Raw genomic sequence first — 23,420 nt, forward strand, 5'->3', positions numbered from 1 at the left:
GTAAAGGGTTGTTGGTTGTAAAGCAAGATCTTTCTTAGATGCAGGGAGCGAAGCTGCCCTGTTCTGGGTTATTGGCACCATTGAGGTCCCCATCCCCACACATTGCTGCCAAGCACTAACCTGGCTAAGACAGAGAGCTTGTAGGGACTCTACAGGTTCCCACAACTCACTCTCTCTGGGCCGTCTGGGTTTTTGTTTCCTCTCATAGCTCCTTCTCCTGCCCCTTCTTCTTTCCCACTCTCTTCCTCATCCACAGCTTGTTTAATCCTGACCTCCCTCTTTAACACCAAGCTCAAATGTCACCTCCTCCAAGAAGCCTTCCCTGACCACTCATTAATTTCCACCTCTCCTTTCTAAAAATTACAATAAATGTTCAGTGCTTCACATCTTAATACTTAGGTTTTTAGAGTTACTATGCATGAAGCTCTTGTTGGGTGCCAGGAAACTTAATCTTCACAGTTCTTGGGCAGATACTATTATCGCTATTTTACAGATGGGCAGTGAGGCCGACAGGATGACTTTCCAAAGGGTTTTATAACCAGTGGTAAGGGATGGACTGTCTTCAAAGCTAGACCTGTCCTACTCCAAAATCCAGCCTTTAGCAGGAACTATGGGCACCCCACACCGCATGCGCCCTCACCTTTTACCACCCCTATGCATGCGGCTGGCCTGACCTTGAGCTGTCAATACATGACCTCCTCTCGGTGAGGTTCAATTTCCCCATGTGGCAAGTTCAAGAGCTGAGGGATTCACTTCCTGTGGGAGCAGTCCTCAATAAATGACTATTAAGAGCAGGTGTTAAGCTACCCCAGGGTGAGGTGTCTGCACTACGCTGCTCCCAGAATCCCCTGGGCAGGACTGAGGTCAGTTGCCCACAGTGCGGAGATGGAACGAACACCTTTATTGGCTGCATTCTCCTTCCTGTCACACAGCCCATTCCCCGACTGTCATTTCCTGGGAACATTCCTGAATGCACTACTTTCCTTTAGACCCTTGTCATGAGGTATACTTTTGGGACTGTGCAAGCTAAGATACACCTTCTAACAACTTGGCTGCTTCCCCCCCCACCCCATCTTCAAATCATCTCTTGTTAAGCTGTAAGCTACTCGAAACTTGCTATTCCCTTTGCCTTTCCCTTAGCATCTAACCATGCATAGAACCTTAGACGCGGGGCGCCTGGGTGGCTCAGTGGGTTAAAGCCTTTGCCTTCAGCTCAGGTCATGATCTCAGGGTCCTGGAATCGAGCCCCACATCGGGCTCTCTGCTCAGTGGGGAGCCTGCTTCCTCCTCTCTCTCTCTGCCTGCCTCTCTGCCTGCTTGTGATCTCTTGTCTGTCAAGTAAATAAATAAAATCTTTAAAAAAAAAAAAAAAGAACTTTAGACGCTCCATAAATACTAACTGAAATCATTTATTAATTCACAGATACCCTCAAACTACAGATATTGGGCTAAGAGTCGATACTCAGCCCCTCCTTGCATATGGTTGGCTCCTGATTAAGATGCTACTCAAATCTGTGACAATTGGTAAATATTCTCAGGCACCAATCCTTTCCCAAGTCATTGAAACAACTCTCCTGTCAAGCAGAAGATAAACCTTTGACATGGCTGAGGACACATGTGCCCTCTTAAGTGTCCTTGAAAATGCCTTTGGGGATCAGTGGCTGATGGGACCCTATAAGATCCCGGTCAAAATCTAATTTTTACTGCTTGTCCTTTCTTATCCACTCATCTCCCTAACGAGTGTATAATGTACAGTGTCCTGTACTCATATGGTGGAACAGAATGGGATAAGCTGATAGCTGGGCTCGCTTCCAGCTCAGAGTTATGAATTCTTTCCCAAGTGTCATGGGATGACCAAGCACTCAGGGGGTCAGGCTCAGAGGAGAGCCCAATAACAGAGACAGAGATTCTACTCTGAACCATGTATCTAACACATACTATTTCAAGTAGTCCAACCTTCAAGGCAGAGTAATCACCTTCCTGCCCCGGTTTTATGGGTAAAGAAACCCTACTTATCCTGAGTAGCTTACTCAGGATAAGGTGCTGGTTGGGAGAGCTGGTATTCACAACTGTGCCTGGCTACCTTCAGAGGCAATATTCTTTCACCCATCCTGGACTGCTGTTCCACTGAAAGGTTTGGTTGGGTTTTAATGCAGCACTGTTTGCCAGGGTGAGGACATGTGTTAGGCTAGAAGGAATGTATCAGTTAGACATTGTTGCATAGCAAAATGTCCCAAACATTAGTGGCTTTGCATAGCAATCCTTTATTCCTGCTCACACATCTGTGAGTTGGCTGAGGGTTGGCTGATTTAGGGTGGGCTCTGCTGGACAACTTTCCATCAAGCTGCAGGTCTGGCTGGCCTCGGGTCCTTGCTGCCAATTGGGCTCACATCAGTTTCACTGGGGTTCATTCTAGGACCCTGAAGGGACAGCAGTTATCCAAGGAGCTAGCTCTTCTTCCAATGTTGACAGAGATATGAGAGAGCAAGTGGAAATGTACAATGAAGCTCAGAACTGGCATGCTGCCATTTCAAATTTATACTATTGGCCAAAGCAAATCATGGTCAAGTCTAAGTCAAGGGACTGAGAGTTATTCTGCCTCTAGTGGGAGGGACTGCAAAATCACATGACAAAGGTGGAAAATACAGGAGGGTGAAGAATTGGGGCCAATAATTTTATTTATGAGAAAAAAATCAACACAGGAGAATGAATGGATGATGGGGAGCATTCCTAATGTCTGTAGAGAAAATAATGGAGAACAGGATTCATCCTCAGTGTCCCTCCAGTTACACTACACAAAAAACATGTACCCTGGTTTTCAATTATCTGTGCTAGGGTCCCCTATTGAGGCTTCTTAATGTTGGAAGCCCATCTCCTCCAAGTTTCTCATTTCCCTAATCTTCCTATGTGATCCTAGACATCAACCCGATTAAAGGGACAAATTTCAGCAATATGGGAGGTGTGTGAAAATGGAGGGAAGAAAAAGGCTACTTCCCACTTTCCTTTCCCTAGAGCCAAAAGCTCTTGTCTTAGAAAATGAGTAACTTTGGGGTACCTGGGTGACTCAGTCAGTTAAGCATCCAACTCTTGGTTTCAGCTTGGGTGCTCAGAGTCTAATCTGCTTCAGATTCTCTCTTCCTCTCCCACTGCCCACCCTCCCCCACCCCACATTTGCACGTTCATGCATGAGTGTTCTCTAATAAATAAATAAATAAAATCTTAAGAAAAGAAAATGAGTGACCTCTAAGTCTCACAACTATCTCAGTAGGGAATTAATGCAAGGATGGGCTGTACAGGAGGGAGCAAGAGAAGGGCTCTGGATGGTCAGAACCTGAGGCCTTAGGAAATGGAGCTTTTTAAGTCTTTGGGCCAGCCAGTTGGCTCTCCTTGGGGACAACTAGAGAAGCAGAGCTAGAAAGAGTTAAACAGACCCCAATGGAAATATCCCAGTCATATCATGAACTTAGGAAATCTAACATTGTAAAGCATACAGGGAAAAAGCATTGAATCAAACTGATGACTGTGGTCTTGATTAGTGCTATCACCAAATATTTCTGCTGCTTCTGAGCTCAGAAGAGTCCTTGACCCTTCGCAGTTAGGTTTGACCATGTGACTTGCTTTGTTGTTTTGTTCATGATAAAATGTGAACAAATGCTGCTTTGTTCACAGTGAAATGTGAGCATATGTGGAATATATCACTCTGGGTAGAGGCTTTGAAATATAGTGTGTAATCCACCATGGCACTTTGCCACCACTGTGGTACTCATAGAAACATTTTTTTTAAGTTTTATTTATTGAAGTAATCTCTATAACCCACATGGGGCTCAATCTCATGATCCCAAGATCAAGAGTCCCACACTCTTCTGACTGATCTAGCCAGGTACCTCAAGCATGTATTGAAAGAGAATTTCCATCTACCTAACCATCAGAGTGATTACAATGGACAGAACTCTCCTGATGGCATATACTTGATATGAAGCCTAAAAGAGAAATCAACATTTGCTGGCTAAATCACTGAGCTTTGGAGGATTGTTTGTTAAAGCAGCATAATCTGACCTATTCTGACTAATATAATCACCCAACTCAACCAACAGAGAAGTGTATCAAAACAAAGAATTCAGGAGTGACAAAGCCAGGTATAAAATAATATACCAACAAGGGTTGATGATAAGCTCATAAACATACAACTGAGACTGAACAACTGCAGGGATTAAGTTTATGGGAAGCATATAAATGCCACAAACCTTGACAAACTAAAAATAATATTAAAGCCAATTTTTTAAAAATGAGAAGTAAGAGTGCTAATTTCTTTTTTACTCTTATTTCTCTTTTTAAAAATGGAAATTTATACCATCTAATACTGAAAAACAGAGTTTAAAATATACCTAATGACACTAACCCCTCTCTTACTACTTTTTACACTTGGAAGAAATTTATTTAGAAAGTACTATATCTAGTAATGAAGAAAAAAATTCAATGAAGTTCAATTAATTCTCTCAGTTCCACTTTTCTTTCTTCTGTTGAAATAAAATTAAATTCTAGCAATTTGCCTTAAGTTGGGTTTTTCTAGAACCAGACTGAGACTAAAATTGACTATTTCCTAGAGAGGTGTGCCCAGGAACCGTTGGTAGCAGAGTGGGAGGGGAAGAAAGCAAATGCCTAGGGGTGTGAAAAGGGCAGGGGGCCACTGTGGGCAGCTGGGCTTAACACCACAAGGAAGCTGGGTGATACCACCTGAGAGCTGTCCCACGCAAAGCACAAGGAAGCTGAGGCATTTAGCCATCAACTTCCACCCATGACCGGGTGTTAACTCCCAGGCACTTCCTTCTTGCCTTGTGCCTGGGTGGATCCCCACTCCTACAGCCAGAGGTCCTTGTTGGCAGAGGCTACTCAGTTGCTTGCTGAGGGAAGTTACTGGGCATTGTTATAACAGTGAATGCCAAAGGATATGGGGTCATGCACCCACAACATCTGCCAACATTTTCTTGAATTTATAAAGCCTGTATAATGGATTCATCTCAACTGAATTATGCTAAGTGAAAGAAGCCACTCTTAAAAGGTAACATATTGTGTGATTACATTTATTTGGCTTTCTGGAAATGTCAAAACTATTAGGACAAAAACCAGATCATTGGTTGGGTAGGGTTGGGGAGGGGCATGGGGGGGCATTAGGGAACTCTTTGGGGCAAAGAAAGTGTTCTCCGTCTTGATTCTGGAGGTGGTCATGGGACAATGCATTTGTCAAAAGTCATAGAACTGCATACCTAAAAAGGGCAAGTTTTGGTGACTATAACTTATATCTCAGAAACCTAACTACAATGCTCTGAAAAATATGTCTGCTGTATTAGTTGCTGTTTCAAGAAAGTTTAATTTTCTTGAGGACTTAATGACTTGCTTCTAAAAATAGAAGAAGGCAGAAGTGATATAAGGTGAGTCAGAGACTGGGTCGTAAAAGGCACTGTGGCTTCTTGCTTGCTCTTTTACTCCCTCTTGGGTGAACCACTCTGGGGGAAGCTAGATGCCACACCGTGAGTAGCCCCACGTAAGGCACAGCGGAGGACTTCAGTCAACAGCCATGTGAGTGCAATGACTTGAAGTGGATCCTCCGGCCCTAGTCAAACCTTCAGATGACTGCTGCCCAGCTGCCCAGCTTGTGGGAGACCTGGAGACAGAGCCACCCAGCTAAGCCACTCTCAGTTTCCTGGCCCTAAGAGGCTGTGTGAGGTAAAATTCTTTGGTTTAAGCCTCCTTGCTTTGGGTTCACAAGCTATGCAGCAACACATAGAACCAATACACCAGTTTAAAACTTAATCTCCACTTTAAAATAAAAGTTTGATTTATATAAATTTATGCCTGAGATGTTTGGCATGCATGGGAGGTGAGTGACAGTTGTTTCCAGGTTGGAAATTTGGGGGCCTGTCGTCTTTTGCCTATCCTCTTTTATCTTCGTGAACTACTTTGTATAATGAGCGAATAGCACAGTTAAACACAAAAATAATGACCCCAAGCCTGGGTGCCAGTACAGAGTGCGCCATTTACCCAGGCATCAGAGCAAGGAGGTGTGTGTCTAGAGGAAGCAGGAGCACCACTCCTTCAGACAGTGAGAACTCTCCTGGGCCTCACACTCGGTCGCGCCGCAGCAACAGATAAGCCACTTCTGGAACTCTGCTTCGTTCTTATGCATCAGAAGGAACTGTCCCAAGAGGATGTAAGCCTGTGGGGCCGGGGAAAGGCAGGGAGAAAAATGGGAAAGGTTATAATAAACCTGTTCAGAGTTGCTCTTCTCCCACACCAGGACTCACGTGAACATGGAAGGAAGGGGCAAGGTTTGAGGGCCAAGGACAGCACCTGGGTGATGGGGATTCTGGGACTGGACCTTGGTGAGATGGGAAGCCAAGTGAAATGCAGATCTCTCGGGCTGGGGTTGGGAGGTGGTGTGTCCTGCCTGGGGTAAACCAGAACCTGTCTTTCTCAACTTTAATGAGTGCATAAATCATGTGGGACCTTGTCAAAAGGAAGGTTCTGACTCACGAAGTCTGGAGGGGCCTGGAAGTCTGCATTTTGAACATGTCCCCAGCTGGTGCTGGTCCAGGGACAATATTTTGAGTAGCAACAGCCTAGCATACTCCATTCTAATCCCTGATCTAACATTTCTCTCTTTCTCTCTAAATCAATCTCTCTCTTTTTAAGATTTTAAGTAATCTCTCCATCCAACGTGGAGCTCAGACTTAACAATCCCAAGATCAAGGGTGGCATGCTACACCAACTGAGCCAGCCAGCGCCCTTAGTATTTCTTCTTGACACACACACACATATGCACACACACATGCATGCACACAAGAAGAGGACTCAGAGATGCTCCCCGCTCCATTGCTTTCTCGGGTCGATCTTGCAGAGTTTCTAACTCTCATCACTGTTGACATTGTGGATAATTTTGTGCTGTTGGGGTGCATCACAGCGAGTTTAGCCACATCCACAATCTCTACCCTTTAGATGCCCCCAAATGGTGACGGTCATAACCGCCTCCAGACACTGCCACATGCTCCCTTAGGAACAAAAGCTCCTTCCACCAAGAGCTGCTGCATGTGGGCCTGGTAGATGAAAGGCATCTTAACACCAGTTTGTTCTTGCAAACCAGCTGTGTGACCACAGGCAACTCTCAGAAGCTGAAGCGAGGACCCCGAGAATCCAGGTTTCAGTTTCTGCATCGCTTTAAAGCCACACAACGTGCCCTGACCCACCTTGCTAAGTGAACGGCGTGGATTCAATGTGAGAAACTAAGGAGACTGTCCTGGAATGCTCAGCCGGTGGGACGGGCATGGAACCTAACATGTGATAAACCTCGCCCATCCTTCCCTTCTGAAGAGTCTGCGTGTGTGAAAAAACGTAAGTAATATTAAGTATACCAGGACTGATAGCTCTTCGGGATTCTCTCGTTTTGTAACTACTACTCTTCAGCTTTTCACTGGTCTTTTGATAATCTTATCCATGATTACTGACTAGGAGCAAGGGCTACCTGGGGAAAGGGACATCCAAGACCACATGGCCACATACTGACCCAGTTGCTCACTAAATGGTGAAGCCTGGAGATTTAAGGTCACATAAATGCCCGTCTCTCGTGGCTGGTGTGGGGGCTCTCCAGCCTGGAGGGAGTGAGAACCAGTGTCCTCGCCTGCCATCCTGGGCCTTCTCCAGGAAAACCTGCTGCTGTCTGTTTACTTTCAGTTACATAAAACAAAGCAAACTTCATCTTAACCAAAGAGAACATATTTTTCTTTTAAAAAAAGAAATTAAACGCTGAATTGCAGTTGTAAAATGTACCCAAGCTGTTGGAGCTTGGGGTTTCTTATTTTTAGTCATGGTCCAGTTGTTGAAAAGATTTAAAATAAAACATCCAGGTTGTCATGGTCGCTTTCAAGTGCTCTTTGAATCGTCTTTCTAGAAAAGCCGTATTGTTGCTTAGAACAATCTCATTTTACATCATCAGTATCCTCGTATTTTCAGTGGTGATTTTATGGAGATGTTTTTTAACTCAACATTGGAAAAAAAATTTTTTTTTTTTTGGAAATTGGAAAAAAAAAAACATTTATTGAATGTTAATTGAGCCAGGTGCCCCAGTAGGTGTGGGGGTGGGGGTTGCAGACGTGGATAACAGGATCAAGGAGCAAGGTGGCTCTGTACAGGGAGAAAAAACATCAGTGATGATGATAAGTAATAGTAATAATGATAATAGTAAGTGGCCCGTGAATGCCTTTGACGGGCTCCAGACCCCTGGCACGTTTTAACCCTGTCCCATTCTCTAGATGGGGGTCACTGAGAATCCGAGAGGTTGATATCTGTCTTCCTGAGCCCCATGCTTGCCCATCCTGACCATCTGCATCTGGCCTCGGAGGCCCTGCTGCTGGCATCAGCTGGCTGGGTGATCAGAGCCTCTCCACCCCCATCAGCCTCAGCAGCCAGGAAGCCAGGAACACATGACATATAGGACCAGAGGCAAATTTTCCAGGAACGCTACAGGAAGAAGGCCCTCTGGAACGAAGTTGCCACCTGACTGTCCCTCGTCCACTCACGCTGCCACCCTCCAGTGGTGGGGATGAAAAGTTAGCCTGTTTCAACCCTGTTCCCAAGGGGGGCCATCGTCATGGTCCCCATGCCCAAAGCCTGTTCTGTTTCTCCTCTGGCTCCAGCAAGCAAGCCCCTAACCAAGGAGGAGCAAACCCCCCACCTCTCCCTTCTTGGACCAAAGCTCACAAAAATCTGGCTGCGGGGAGGGTGACGCAGAGATGTGGAAATGTTGAGTAGACGTGGTTACCCCCACCACCCTGGACAGAGGTCCCCTTGGCCTAATGCTCTGCTGTGGCCATCTTGAAGCCCCCAGTAGAGGGACCAAGGGGCCTTGTATCTTCCTGTAGGGTTAGCTGGCTGGGCCTGGTTCATGCCAGTGAAAATTTTCTGTCTTCACCGTGACACCTGGACTTTTCTTTTCTTTTCTTTTCTTTTCTTTTCTTTTCTTTTCTTTTGGTCACTGTTTTCTTATTGGCATAAAGCTGACACTCATTTGTTTCCTTGACACCCTGCATGTTTCACAAGGGATTGTACCTTCCGTCCATCACAAGACCATCCATGGTCTTAGCCATTGTTGACTCTCCGGCTTCTCCGACATGTCTGCCTGCAGCTGCCAGCTCTTCCAAGCCTAGAGTCAGTGCACTTAGGTGGCCACAAGAATTTGTTGTGGGATCGATGACTCTCTTTTCTTCTAACCGGATGCTGGCTCTTCAGCCTTCACCACCGCTAGTAGCCAGGGACAATCTTGAAAATCCAGTATTTCTCAATCGTTTCTGGTTTAAAACTCCTTGTCTCTAGGGCAAATGTTTGATCTGATGCAGGGCTTGCCTCTTCTTCTTTCTTCTCCATGTCTCCCTGGGCTTTATGTACACTAAAAAATTATTTTCTAACTAAAATTCAGCTTTAATGAAGGAGGACCCTGATTTCATCTGGCAATCCTAGGTGGGGTAACCCAAAAGTTGCATGACTGTCTCCTTGCAGGGTCCAGACATCGGGCTGTGGGGGGGTCTCTGCATGACTACCCCCACCACCCCCAGACATTGTCTGCCCAGATGCAAATATCACCGCTTTCACCCGGAGAGACTTTGAGCAAGTCATGTGGCCACTCTGTGCCTGTTTCCCCATCAGTAAAACAGTATATATACCTTATAGGATTTTCTGAGGACAGAGCCTGACATAAAACAAACATCATGCACAAATTCTGCTGTTAGGAGAGCCTTAGGGAGCAGGTGGGCACCCAGAACACATACCCCTCCCCCATCTTCCAACTATCTTTCAGGAGGAAGATTCGGGCTTAAGGATAGAACTTTCTAACATCTTCAAAGAATATTGAACCAAACCAGATTCTCTGGATTGAATGACTTCAGGGCTCTCCTCCCGGTTTTGCACCCTCTCCATAGGGCACTGTTCAAAGTCCCTGAATTTACTGAGTGCCTGGAAATTCACTCATCCCTGGGCAGGGTTTTCACGGGGAAAAGAGGAGCACAAAGATCATAGAACCATCCTGGGCTTCATGGGAAACATGGGAGAGCCCCAAAGGCAAGCGGTGTCTCTCTAGCATGAGTGTGGGTTGTGTGTGGAAAGAATAGTCAACGGGACAGATGTCCCAGCAGGGGGTCCTATTGAATACTCAGTGTTCAGTAGCACAACCTTGTTAGGCTGGGGTGGGCATGCGGAAGGAAGGCTTTCTTCCTGGAGAAGGTTCATTGCGAATGGAGTCCTGGAGGGGGTGAATGTCCATTTCAAGAGAGGCCTGCAGGCAGGTGGTCCCATCTGTGTTTGTGCTTCATGAACTGTCTGGCTTCGGTGTGCATTCTGTTGTCTCTTCAGGCCCTTCTGCTGTTAAGTCTAGACCAACACCTTAATATGAGCCAGCCACATATATAATTTTTAGTTTTCCAGGAGCCACAGGAAAAGGGGGGGCAATGAAGCAGGTGAAATTCATTCTGATAATATGCTTTATTTTCTCCCACATTTTTAAAAATAAAATTTCAACATGTAATCAACAACAACAACAACAACAAAATTACAACTTTGCCTTGGGAGGGGGTATTTTAAAATCTTAAATCTTTGAAATCACAGTATGTACTTTATATGTATAATACATCTCTATTCAGACAGGTGTTCCGCAGGTACCAATGGCCACTGGCCACCGTAGCAGATAGCAGAGATCTAGATTCTCAGAGATCTAGATCTACCAAGGCTGACTGCCCGGGAGCAGGGCAGGCACTAAATCCCTCAGACAGAATGCAGTCAAATTTTTGACTGTCAAGGTCCGGAAGAGACTTGGGTGAATCCACAGAAGAAGCAATAGTTTTCAAAGTCATAACAAAGCTGGGGGAGGGGACAACTGGGCCTCAGCAGAGGCCCACAAAGACGGAGGATAGATAGCAGGAGACCCAGAAAGCTGTCCCTCCCTAAGGTCTCCTGCACGCAGAGTATAAAAATCCAGGAGCTCAGAGGATTCTAGGCCAGTGAAACAGCTTACTAAAATGGGGGATATATGTCATCACACATTTGTCCAAACCGACAGAAACTCTGTGAGTGAACCCTAATATAAGCTACGGACCCTGGCTGATTACGATGTGCCAATGTAAGTTCTTTGATGGTGATAGATGTACTACTCTGGTAGGGGTATGGCTCATGAGAGAGGATGTTCATGTCGGTGGGGGACAAGGGGGTACATGAGAAATCTCTGCATCTTCAGCTTCATTTTGCTGTGAAGCTAAAACTGCTCTAAAATAAAAGTCTACAAAAATATAAAAGCACCTGCATTTTTATATGCTGAATCTGAGACCCTTTCCCTGCAGGATCTGCCTGTCCTGGAGGCTCTTCCTGCTGGTCCTATGCACTGACCAGTTCTCACCCCAAAGCACTTGTTCAAGTGCTTTGTTCAAGTGGCTTCTTTGTAGAAGCCACATCGGGTCTCCTGGATCGTTTCACAGGTTCAGCCAGGCTCCAGCCCAAACAGAGTCTTACCACTGAATCCCAGGGTAGGCCCCCTCCCTGCCGTGGTAACCACCGGGACCCAGGTCTTCCTGTGTGGTTTGTGAACACGCAATCTACCGCCATTCTTGTCCTCACCTGGGGCTTTGATCAAGACACTAACTCTGAGGAGTTGTTTCTCCTTTGTGAAGTGGAGATAAGGAACCCCTAATCTCATTCGCAGGTGTGTCAGGGGCTCAAAGCAAAGGAGAAAGGTGAAATCCCCTACGTGAGTGCTTGAAATTAGCGACCCTAGGAATGAGTAAGGCCTGGAGGTGGTGTGCTGGTCACCTTGCTCACCAGCAGGTCATGAACGTGAGAGGGGCCTGGCCACACACAGGCAAACAGTTTCCTCTTCTCTACAGCTCTGACTCTGTGTATTAAGTTCTGGGGTGCCTGAAATTTACCCATTATTCATTCATTCCTTTATCTTAAATATGCTTTTTGCCCCCTCCCCCATAATCCTCATTTTAAACACAGTGAGGCTGGAAAAGACAAAACTCTAGGGATAGAAAACAAATCAGTGGTTGTCAGGGGTTGAGGATGGGGACTATGAAGGGCACAGAGGGCACAAAGGAACATTCTGAAGTGTTGGGATTGCTCCGTGTCTTGATTGTGGTAGTGGGTTCATGACCGCATCCATTTGTCAAACCTTGCAGAACTGTGTCCTAAAAAAGGTGAAATTCATGAAATTCACTGCGTGTGAACAAAAATATTTCTAAGAGGCTGAGTCTGGCTGAACAACAGCAAAAAACAAAAATCAAAAACCAAAAAACAGAACAAAAACCAACATTAAATCAAAGCAGGAGAAGCCAGAACAATGGGGTACTTCTGAGACTGGGGGATGGCATTGGTGGGGGAGAGACACAAGGCGATCATTGGGCATTCTGGAGGTATCCAATCACTGAATCTGGGGGTGCCTCCATGAGTTCATATACATATATATATATAATATATATATAAATACATACATACTTATACATATACAAATATATACATATACATTAAAAAATACGTGTGTGTGTGTGTATGTAAAAATGCACTGAACCGGACCCTTCATATCAATGTTGGTGCATTACACCACAACAGAAAAGAAAAAGAGACACTCAGGTCCTTCAAAAACGGAATTGTTAATTTAAAATGCCTTCCCTAACCAGCCTTGCTTACTTCACTACCTGCTTGGGAAGGGTCCCAGCTCCTTTATCTGAGAGGAAAGAATCCAATCTACCTCAGCCATGGAGCTCCAGCTTTCTGGCAAAACCAGCCAGTGGATATTAATGGGTCCGTGGATTGGGGTGATATTCAGAATGTTTCAAAACTGGTATTAAGCAGTGGTTCAACCAGACAACTAGAGGCCCAGTAGTTCAGAGGCCCCCTGGAAACAGCCGGGCACGGGGTAGCTGCACACCTTCCTGATCGTCAGCCGTGCGGGCAGCAGTCCCCGCCTCGGCAGGCATTTCCGCAGCATCTCCCCGCACCACAGTATAGACTGACATTAGAAACCGGAGGGGATTTAAAAAAAAAAAAAGAACAAAACCGGAGAGGAGCAGAAGGAGCTGTGGGCGAGATCTCTCGACCAAGAGTGCAATGCTCCGCGTGAATTCGCATCTGCCTGTGTGTGTGCTCACTCTCCTTGGGAACTCTTGGGTTCTTCATTCTCTCCTAAAGTTCCATCAGCTTTAAGAGCACCATTAAAAAAACAAATAACTACACAGAAAAGAATGTTCAGATTCCACTGGATACCCCTGAGGCCATTCTTGGGCTGTGAGTGACGTCTTAGAACAATTGACATCCTCTTACTCTGGTGTAGACCCCAGTTTGCGGTTAGTCCACCTGCCGTTGCCAAGCTGATGCCCTGGTAGGGCAGGTGAGAACCCCATGAGCCTCTTCCAGGAGGTAGGAAGTGTAGGCAAATCATCCATCCCGACAGCTCAGCCCCAGACTCGGGCGGCTGGCTCGCTTCTGTTGACCTCTGAGTGTTTGAACGCCAAGGGAATCAAGCCCAGCCCAGCTGCTCTGAGCCAAAGCCATTCAATTTGCTCATCATCTACTGGCCCTCAGGGCTGTCCAAGCATGAGGGGTCGGTAGTGTTGAAGCAAGTGGCGCTCTGCCAAGTGGCGGCTTTGCTCTGTGATGGCCCCTTGAAGGGACACATAGCTGTGGCTGCCATCTGGCAGTGCTAGGGGAAGGGAGGCCGGAGAGCAAAGCTGGGGCAATAAGAAAAAAATGAATTACCTTGTTGAAACCTTTGGTGACCAAATTGATTGCAAGCTCACGGCTGATCCCGTCCACCCAGGCAACATCCTTTTCTCCAATGGGTTCAGAGAGGAAGGCTCTCAGCCTGGGAGACATGTGATCCATCTTCTGTAACAGCAGTGGGAGAACAGGGTTAGGTGGTGGCTGGCTGCTCACAGTGAGGGGGGACGCTGGGGGACTGCCCTCTGAGGGATGGAGGCAACAGATGGAAGGTTTCCTTCCACCACCCAGTATGTATTGGGGACTTAGGGATGTCAGCGGCCTAAAGTCCTCAACACATCCTTGCCCTAAAGTCCTCAACACATCCTTTCCCACCTGGATGGGCTGAGAAATGTACAATCATGGCCCCGGATGAGTCCAGTTAATTCCACCAAAGAGGTGCATTTAATGCTAAGAACTGAGATGGGTTTATCTCTGCTGCTCTTCCCATCCTCCATGCTTAAAGGAACATTGTTTCTTGAGAGCAGAATTGTGGCTGGAGAAATGACTATATGTTGGTCAAAAGGTACCAAGTTTAGTTACATGGAATGAATACATTCTGAACATCTAATATACACCTCTGTAATAATAGTTAACAATAATGTATCACATGCTTCAAAATTTCTAAGAGGGCAGATTTAAATTACATCTCCCCACACCCACATATGGAAAAGAATACCTATGTAGATAGAACTAATGGATAAGTTGTTGAGCTTGATCATGGTGCTCTTTTCGGTGTCTCTATGTCAATCAAATTGTACATCTTAATATAAACAATTTCTCTAAGTCTAAGATATCTCAATAAAGTGGTCTTAAAGAAAAAAAAAGAAATAATTGCTCCTCTTCGCTAATTAACCCACCTCCTCTCTTTACTATTTTTCATACTTTTAAAAAGATTTTATTTATTTATTCATGAGAGATAGAGAGAGAGGCAGAGGGAGAAGCAGGCTCCCCACTGTGCAGGGATCCCGTCGCGGAACTCAATCCCAGGAGATCATGACCTGAGTGAAGACAGAGGCTTAATCATCTGAGCCACCCAGGCACCCTCTTTTTCATATTCTTATTTTAGCATTTATCACACTCTGTAATGGTTGTTTAGTGACACATAACAGAAAATGCTTCAACTGGATCAAACATCAAAGAAGACCTTATATATCTCCAAAGCCCAAGGGTAATGATGGGTATGGTACAATCTGGGCCACAGCTCCACTATCTCTGATTCTTTCAACTTTTCCTCCTTGTGTTGGCTTCGGTCACAATTGGTTCCCCTCATGGTAGCGAAATGGTTGCTTCAAGACTTATATTCCCCAACACCCTACCCCAGAAGAAGGAGGAAAGAGAGAGAACGTTGTCTCCGAGGCACTCCAAGCAGAGCCCCATCCAGTCCTGAAGGTCTGCATAGGGTCACCAGTGTGAATTTAGTGTTGGCGGTACACTCTGGTCCTGGATCTGGGAGGGGAGTTAGCTTTCTTTAAACCATACAAGCTGTGAGATCAAGCGTAGTTACAGAACAAAATCGGGATTATTATCTGGAGGAGGGGAGATGAGTGTTAAACAGTGACTGTAACATCCTCCTATTGTCTACCCTTTTGGTAATCCAACATCTGTACACCCTCCTTATGCTACATAATCATCAGAAATACCCACACTTGGCTAATGTAGACTCACCTCCTCCCCCAGTGGGTGAAGCCCTATGACTCATCCCTTACTGGACTTGGGTTCAAGTTCATATTTTCTGGAAGATGCCTCATACTCTCCATCATGTCTGGAAGTAGCAACTCATAGGATGGTAAACTATGAACTAAATTCTGAATTTCACTACCATCAATACAGTCAGTAGGGTTGGGGGGGGCAGTACATCTGCAATAAGAATTTCCAGAAGGGGAATTCTCCATTTGGAGAAGTCCATGGGAAACACTTTCAGGTGTCATTGGCCAATGGTACATGCAGTCTTGAGGAAATATTGGGGATTCCTTACCATGATAGTAAAACAAGTCCCTCAGTCAGCCAAGATTTTGGTCCCCAGCTCTGTGTTTGTGTGTAGCTGCCCTGTCCATTGCCTAGCCAACATCTTAGTGGGCATGTGTCTTTCAAGGAGAGTCATTGCTTTAACGACAGATTTTCTGGTGGATACAAGTTCAAGGGTTGCCCTGTGGGATGGGCAATTTCAGACATTGCTTGGTCGCTTTCTTTGGCAAGTCAGCATTCTTAAGAATCTACTGGCTCTCTTCCATTTAAGTCTGTGAGCTGGTAGTTGGTCTCAGGTCAGAATCCTTAAGCAACAGGGCTCTGTGCCTTGCCCACTGCCCTGCTCCACAGATTAGTGGCATCTTCTTTCACCTCTGATGTGAAGGTACCCCACATTGTCTTCCTGCCCCCCCCCAGGTGTATCCACAGTGAGTGAGCTGTCCCCTTCACCAGGCTTGAGGTACCTAAGACAAGATGCTCCATAGAGACCTGGGAACACTGTTTTTCCAGAGCCCTGATCTTTTCTCTTGCTGACCACCTGAATTGCTGCCTGTGTTCTAACTTTAGCCAGTTACATCAGCTTTTTTGACCCAGCGGGGCTTGCTCATCAAAGTCTAGTCACTTCGGACCACAGGACACAGGCAGAAAGGCCCTCTCTCAGCAAGCTGTGTTTTTATTCCTCCCCGTTTTCAAATGTGCTACCCGCCTCCTAAATTTGAGTCTCCCAGGGCCTTTTTTTTTTAAGATTTTATTTATTTATTTATTTTATTTGAGAGTGAGCATAAGTGGGGTGGAGGGGCAGAGGGAGAGGGAGAAGAAAACAGAAAGCTGGGCGCCTGGGTGGCTCAGTGGGTTAAGCCGCTGCCTTCGGCTCAGGTCATGATCTCAGGGTTCTGGGATCGAGTCCCGCATTGGGCTCTCTGCTCAGCAGGGAGCCTGCTTCCCTTCCTCTCTCTCTACCTGCCTCTCTGCCTACTTGTGATCTCTCTTTCTGTCAAATAAATAAATAAAATCTTTAAAAAAAAAAAAAAGAAAAGAAAGAAAGCAGAAAGCTCCCCGCCGAGCAGGGAGGCCCATGCAGAGCTCAATTCCAGGATTCTGGGATCATGACCTGAGCTGAAGGATGATGCTTAGCCCACTGAGCCACCCAGATGCCCTGAGTCTCCTAGGACCTTAACAAAGACTGCTGGAGGCACCCAACATCCTGAGTATTTTCCACCAACTCTCTCCAAATGTCCTATCTCTCTACACATAGGGTTTGTATCCCAGGGTAAAATGGGGAGAAGCAGCTATTTTGCTAGCCTGGGATCAGCGTCTTCCTAGTAAGGACATTTTGCTGCTCTCCATGTGAATACTTCTCCTCAGCCGAACCATATTTGAGGTTTTCTAATAGTAGCATCCCCTTCTTGGTAGCAAACTCTGGGTCAGGTTGGACAGTTTGTAATTCAAGGAAGAGAAAAGTCCAGTTCAAACTGGCTTATGCAGTAAGGAGGTCTTATTAACAACAACCACCAAGAAGTTCAGAGGTGGCTCACATGCTTGATCAAGGCTCCAGCTTGAGTTCCCTGCAACTCTCTTGGCTCAGCCTTCCTTTATAAACAGGCTCAATCCTCAGCTTGACTCCTTCGTGGTAATAACTGGGCTGTAGCTGGACCCAGCATCACTTTTGCAAGGCACGACCCCCCTCCCTCAAAGGAAAACTATTTTTTCCTAGAAGCTGTCAATGAATGCCATCTCCAGCACAGATCTTCATATGCCAAGCCCCGATATATGTCCTAGCTCTGGATCAGAAGGCAAGTCAATGACCTACGGAACACGTCGGCTGCAGGGGTGGGAATGCAGCACAAAGTTGGGGTAGTTGCCCTGGTATGGGGGTAGTTACCCCAAACCATGATACAGGACAAGGCCAGGAGAGCAACCACATATGCCCCAGTAGGTCATGAGGACCACAGCCTCATCACAACAACACCCTTTGCTCCCCAGCCCCACCCCAGCCTGGCACAGAGCAAGCACTCCCAAGACTTATGTGACTGATCCATCCATTGCTTTCAAATGCCTCCAGTGCTGGTCCCCTCACTGCTCCCACACTCCCAAATCTCCACGCCTAAAGTCTGGCTCCCCTCATAAGCCTTCCTCCCCCGGGGACATTTTGTGACACTTAGGGACACAAACTCTCCAAGAAGTGATCAATCTGAAGGCACTGATGGTAGGAGCCAAGAGGCATCTGAGGAAAGAGACCTTGATGTGTCAGCCAGTTTGAGGAAAGGGAGTGTAAGGCATGATCAGTTGTTCAGGGACCCCAGTACAGCAGGTCTCAAATACACAGATGTGTGAGCTGTGAAGATACACTCATGGGGGAGGGGCATCCATCTCTCCAGCAGCTAAATATGAAGATCTCTCTTAATCTGTGAAAACATGCTAATGGGTGAGCTCTGTAGCCCCCATCACCTCCTGGGACGAGGAGTCAGGATTGGGGGTCCAGTTCAGGGCTAGGCTAGAGGAGATCAGGGTTTCTGAGAAGGAGGAAGAGCCCCAGAGTGTCCTGGGTTCACCGGCTTTGCTGGGGGAAAATTCCATTTGCTATCCGCGTTGGCCATCTGTTAAGTTAAACATTTCTGCCCATTAAAAGAATAAATGGAAACTCCAACATTGCTATCAATGCAGCAGCAGCATCAAAGACAGGTAACGATTAGCAACACCTTGTGTGTATTTGCTTTTCTCACACACCTGATCTCGCTCTGATCCTTCGAACACTCTGGAGCATAGACAGCAGCAATTTTTACCCTCCTGAAGATACCCTGAATAGAGGCCTTCACATTCATTAGGATGCCTTTTTCTGTGGCAGTGGTTCTCAGATGGGGGCAAATTGTACCTCCCCGCTCCAAACTCCACAAACATTTGGCAATCTGTCTGGAGACACTTAAGGTTGTCAAAACTGAGGGAGGGGGGAATGCTATTGGCATTGAAGGGATAGAGGTCAGGACTGTTGCCTAACGTCCTATAATGCACACAGCAACCCTCCTACAACAAAGAATTACCCTGCCCCAAATGTCGATAGGTTCAAGGTTGAGAAATCCCTCAGCTAAAAGGAACAGAAAACCTGACTCAGATGGTTTAAAAAAAAATACTTTTCTAATCTCACATAATCAGAAATCCACTGGTGAGGTAGACGCCAGGGTCTTGTCAATCAGTGTCTGTGTGTGTCTGTCGGTGCGTCAAGGACCAGGCTTGCTGTGTCCAAGGTCCCAAGATGTAAACAGAATTTGCTCAGGTCCCTTCCAGACCTGAAAACTTCCAAAGGGAGGACAGGCCATTTCTTCTCGGGTGTCCCCAGAACCTCACCAGTAGAACGTGCCTTTGTTGCATCGGCCAAAACCAGGCCACAAGCCCACGCAGAATCCAGTCACTGGCCAGGGGACTGGTGTGGGGATGTGCATGAGGTCAGCCCACTGGACATATGGCCGCTCAGAGAATGCCAGGTTCTGGAGGATGTCAGGAGACGAGGTGGATGCTGGGTAGCTAATGACCAAGTCCACCATGTCTTTCAACCTGGTCAAATGTTCATTCCATCACAACAACCACTTCTCAAATTTTAATGTGTACATGGACCACCTGGGTGGGAGGGAGGGGGTGGTTTAAAAATGTGGGTTCTGATGTCGATGACCTGGATGGGCCCAAGCTGCTGCATTCCTAACAAGATGCCCACGCTGGGGCCCAGAGATCACACTTGGAGTAGCAAGGCATTACATGATGCCACTTTTCTTTTTATAGTTTATATTTAATGGTGGCAAAATATACACAGCCTAAAATTTACTGTCTTGGCCATTCTTAAGTGTCCAATTAGGTAGTGTTAAGTATATTCACATTGTTGTGCAACTTACCTCCAGAACTCTTCATCTTGCAAAACTGAAACTCTGAAGTCATTAAATAACAACTCTCCACCCTCCTCTCCCCCTAGCCCCTGGCAACCACCGCTCTATTTTCTGTCTCTATGAATTTGACTACTTCAGATTCCTCATTTAAGTAGAATCATAAGTATTTGTCTTTTTCTGACTGGCTTCCTTCACTTGGCCTAATGTCTTCAACCTTCAACCATGTTGTATCATGGGTCAGAATCCTCTTCCTTCTTAAGAATGAATAATATTCCACTGCATGTATATGTCACATCTCCTCCGTTCATTCATCCATTAGTGGACACTTGGCTTGTTTCTACCTTTTGGTTATTGTGAGTAAGGCTATTATAAACACAGGTGTGCAAATATCTCAAGATCCTGCTTTCAATTCTTTTGGATTGAGTGGAATCCCTGGATTATATGGTAATCCCGTGTGTAATCTTTGGAGGAACCAACGAACAGTTTCCACAATGACCAGCGCTGTATATTCTTAAACTTTACCACACATGAGACTCACAGGGAGACTCAAATAACCAAAGCTTGGGTCCCTCCTCTAGCATTTGACTTAATTAGCACGGGGTGTGACCCAGACATCAGAATTTTCAAAGACTCCCCAGGTAATTCCAATATACCGCCAAGTTGGAGAACGACTGTTTCCTTGTCTTGCTTTTCATTAAAATTATGAGCAGGTTTTCTAGGATGATGGGATTCCAACTAAGTGGGACGTTATAGTGGGTTGTCTAATGTCCATGTTGCCAGATGGCTTATGCTCACCAACTAGCAGGGAGTGTCTGTCCCCCTCTTCCCCAGGCACATCATAGCCTCATAAGCCATCAATAGGATTTAACTATGACCCCCTGATGGCTTTGAAGTCAAGACAACTTCAGAGTGGACAGGCCTCCATAATGGCTTACTCCTTTTTTTTTTTTAATTAAAAAAAAAAAGGATCTTTACTTCAAAGAAAATTTTACCTGGAATCCCTTTATATAAAATAGATCAAAGCAGAATGACTCTGTTGACTTATCAATGAGGGGAGGGCACCAGAGCCAGAACCTTTCCCCGGCATATATACAGAGCCATCCCCATGGTCCCCTTGTGCCCCTGCTTCAAACCCCTGTCTGATCCAGCCTATACGTCTCATTTCACCCATAAGAAAACCAAGGCCCCAGAATTTGTGACCTGCTCAAGATTCTGCACCTAGCAAAACAAGGTTGACTGTTTCCCAGGGGAGCACTCTTTCTAAGACACGGGACATTTCCAGGGTGGGCTATGTTATGGTCAGATCAAGCACTCAGCCATCACATGGTGAAATTATCACAAATGCCTTGACATAGTCCTGTCCCATAAAAGAGTCTTGTGTTCCAGGGCATTCTCTTAATTACATTGTTTTGAACCACAAAGTACTATATGGGGAGGATGCATTGGCCGGAAATGTGTTCATCCGAGTCTGATTTTAGAAGCTAAGAGAAGTCACTCACATGTTTAAATAAGGAATAGAGGGTCAATGGAATTTCATCATGACTCCCAAAGGAATGACCTTCCAGTTGCAAATGTTTGACATCCTTTAAAGATCATTTAAAAATCTATAGAGTAAGTCTCTGTGAAGAGGCAATCCCAAACACATCCCATCAGATAAATGCAGTGGGGTGGGGGGCACTGTTCAAATGCCTTGTGAATGGGTATTTGGGGCTCAGGATCAGATTTCCAGTGGGGGCACTGTACGCGAATTCCAAAAGTGACATCTCTCAACAACCATTAGCTGAAAGTGAAGTCATTATTCTTGGAGCCCAAGTAAGATGACACAATGGCTGACCCCAATTATGGAGACGCTGGTGTGGATCATACATGAACCTAGCTAGACTATTATCGTTTCCTTGAAATCAACATGGAAAAGTGTAATATTTCTAAATATGTTACTTTGCCTAAGACGTGATTTTAAATGTGTATCATGAAATTATGAAAGAAAAAGGTATAAGCAAACTACTTTATCTCCAGCCCTGAGTTTATACATTCACATGGTCAAAGAAAGCATTTTTGGAGGGGTCTTCTAATTGAGCAAATGAGAGGTTCTCTTATTTTCCTGTTTGCTTTATATTTGGACATATGTGGTACTGCCAACCCCAGGAAACTGAGATGTTGATGCTGCTCCAGCTTCATGTTTTGCTCTCCCCTTTTATTGAAGGGGCACAGAACAGAAACCTGCATGTGTGGATACATTGTTGAGAGGACTACTACCCACATTTTGTTCTAGAAAATGACCCCCATGGCAAATCTTTTTTTAATGTGAAGAAAAAAGTATACCTTTCAAAATTGGTGTATTTCTATCTTTAAGAGAAAAAGAATTTGTAAACATATTTCTCTTTTTACTCGATCTACTGGAAAGCTTTGAGCTAAACCTATTGTCCACATTTAGAAATTAGCATAGAAAAACCTCTCTCCCTTCCTATTTATCATATTTGCTGCTTCTGCTCGATGCCCTCATTTTCTTTCTACTTTTACTTTACAACTTGAATTTATGTGCTCAGAGTACTCACACACTATTTAAATTATGCTGCTTTATTATGTGCTCAAAGCCTCAAAGATATGGAGAATGAAAATAGTTCCTAAATTAAGCAGATTTATGGAAAAATTCAGGGTCCATCCCAACGGTCTCAGAACCTACAGCCTTGTAGCACCAAGCAAAGGCAAGAGAATAAGGGTGAGCATAATCTCAAGATTATCCTTAGGGAGACCCTTGCTTCCAATGTGCAGATGGCAAGACAATAGAGTTGGACCAGGAGGGAAGGAGGACAGTACACATTTTCTTACCCCTCGGGATCCAAGGGAATGTTGTCTGTCAAATACCACTCCTAGCTCTGTACACTCTTACCCCACTCCTCAGAACTATCTCTTTTCCCTTCAAATGAACTTTCCCTCTCAGTAACTCCTAGATAAAGAATAAAAAGAAAGGTGATAATGTTCCTATGACACTGAATTCCAACTCTGAGGAGCTCTTTCCCCTGTGAACTATTAAAGGTCTGAGGATACACTGTAAGGTTGCCTCCCTTTTTGGACAGAAGTTCATGGCCTCAAGGTATCGGGCTCCACTTTGTACAGAACTCAGGAATTACTTTCCAAGGCCTATCAGGCTCACCACAGTGTCCTGTGGCTGGCCTGTGGCCACACTCCACCTTCTCAGGCCACATCCTGGCACACCTATGAATGGCTTTTTCTGTGAGGATTGCTCAGCTGGCGTGCTCTACACCTGCTGGTGGCCATCTTTACCAGCACATACGGAGAGTCTGCCTGAGAAGGAAGCAATATAGAGAAAAGCAGATCTGTAGATGGGCAGAAGAAATGCCCAAGCTAGGGAGTCAGAGATAAGTGGATGCAAATATCTGTCCTTCACTTACTAGCTGGGAGACTTGAGAGGATTTCTGAAGCAAACTCTCAGTTTCCTCGTCCATACGGTGGGCATAATGAATGTCAACCATCCACAGGGTTATTGTGCAGATCAGATGAGTTAACTGAATGTCAAATGTGCAGTGCCCTGTCTGGAGAGAGTAAGCACCATTGCAAGTGAGCCAATTCATTGGGGTTGTATTGCATCATGGTTTCCCAAGCCTACTGTTATCCAAATCTCTATGGTTGTATATGGTCATGTGAATTCCTGTTGCTTCTAAGCACTATCTTCTTCTGCTCCTTCTCCTTTTTCCCATTCCTCTTCCCCTTCCTCTTCCTCCTCTTCTTCCTCTTCTTTCTTCTTCTGCTTCTTCTTTTTCTTCTTATTCCTCT

At 45.5% G+C, this 23,420-nt stretch overlaps 1 protein-coding gene across 1 annotated transcript in view; it reads right to left on the minus strand.

Moving 5' to 3' along the window:
• Positions 1–5,850: 5,850 nt before the first annotated feature.
• Positions 5,851–23,420, minus strand: part of BANF2 (BANF family member 2) — a 33,219-nt gene continuing 15,649 nt past the window's right edge. The window contains exons 2-3 of the mRNA XM_082743213.1: positions 13,786–13,914; positions 5,851–6,214 (exon numbers count right to left, since the gene is read on the minus strand). Of these exons, the coding sequence (XP_082599339.1) occupies positions 6,068–6,214; positions 13,786–13,911 (273 nt within the window). The 5' untranslated portion in view covers positions 13,912–13,914 and the 3' untranslated portion in view covers positions 5,851–6,067. The remainder of the gene's footprint in view (positions 6,215–13,785; positions 13,915–23,420) is intronic.

The sequence above is a fragment of the Mustela nivalis genome (genome assembly GCF_964662115.1).
Source record: "Mustela nivalis genome assembly, chromosome: 8".
Lineage (NCBI taxonomy): Eukaryota > Metazoa > Chordata > Mammalia > Carnivora > Mustelidae > Mustela > Mustela nivalis.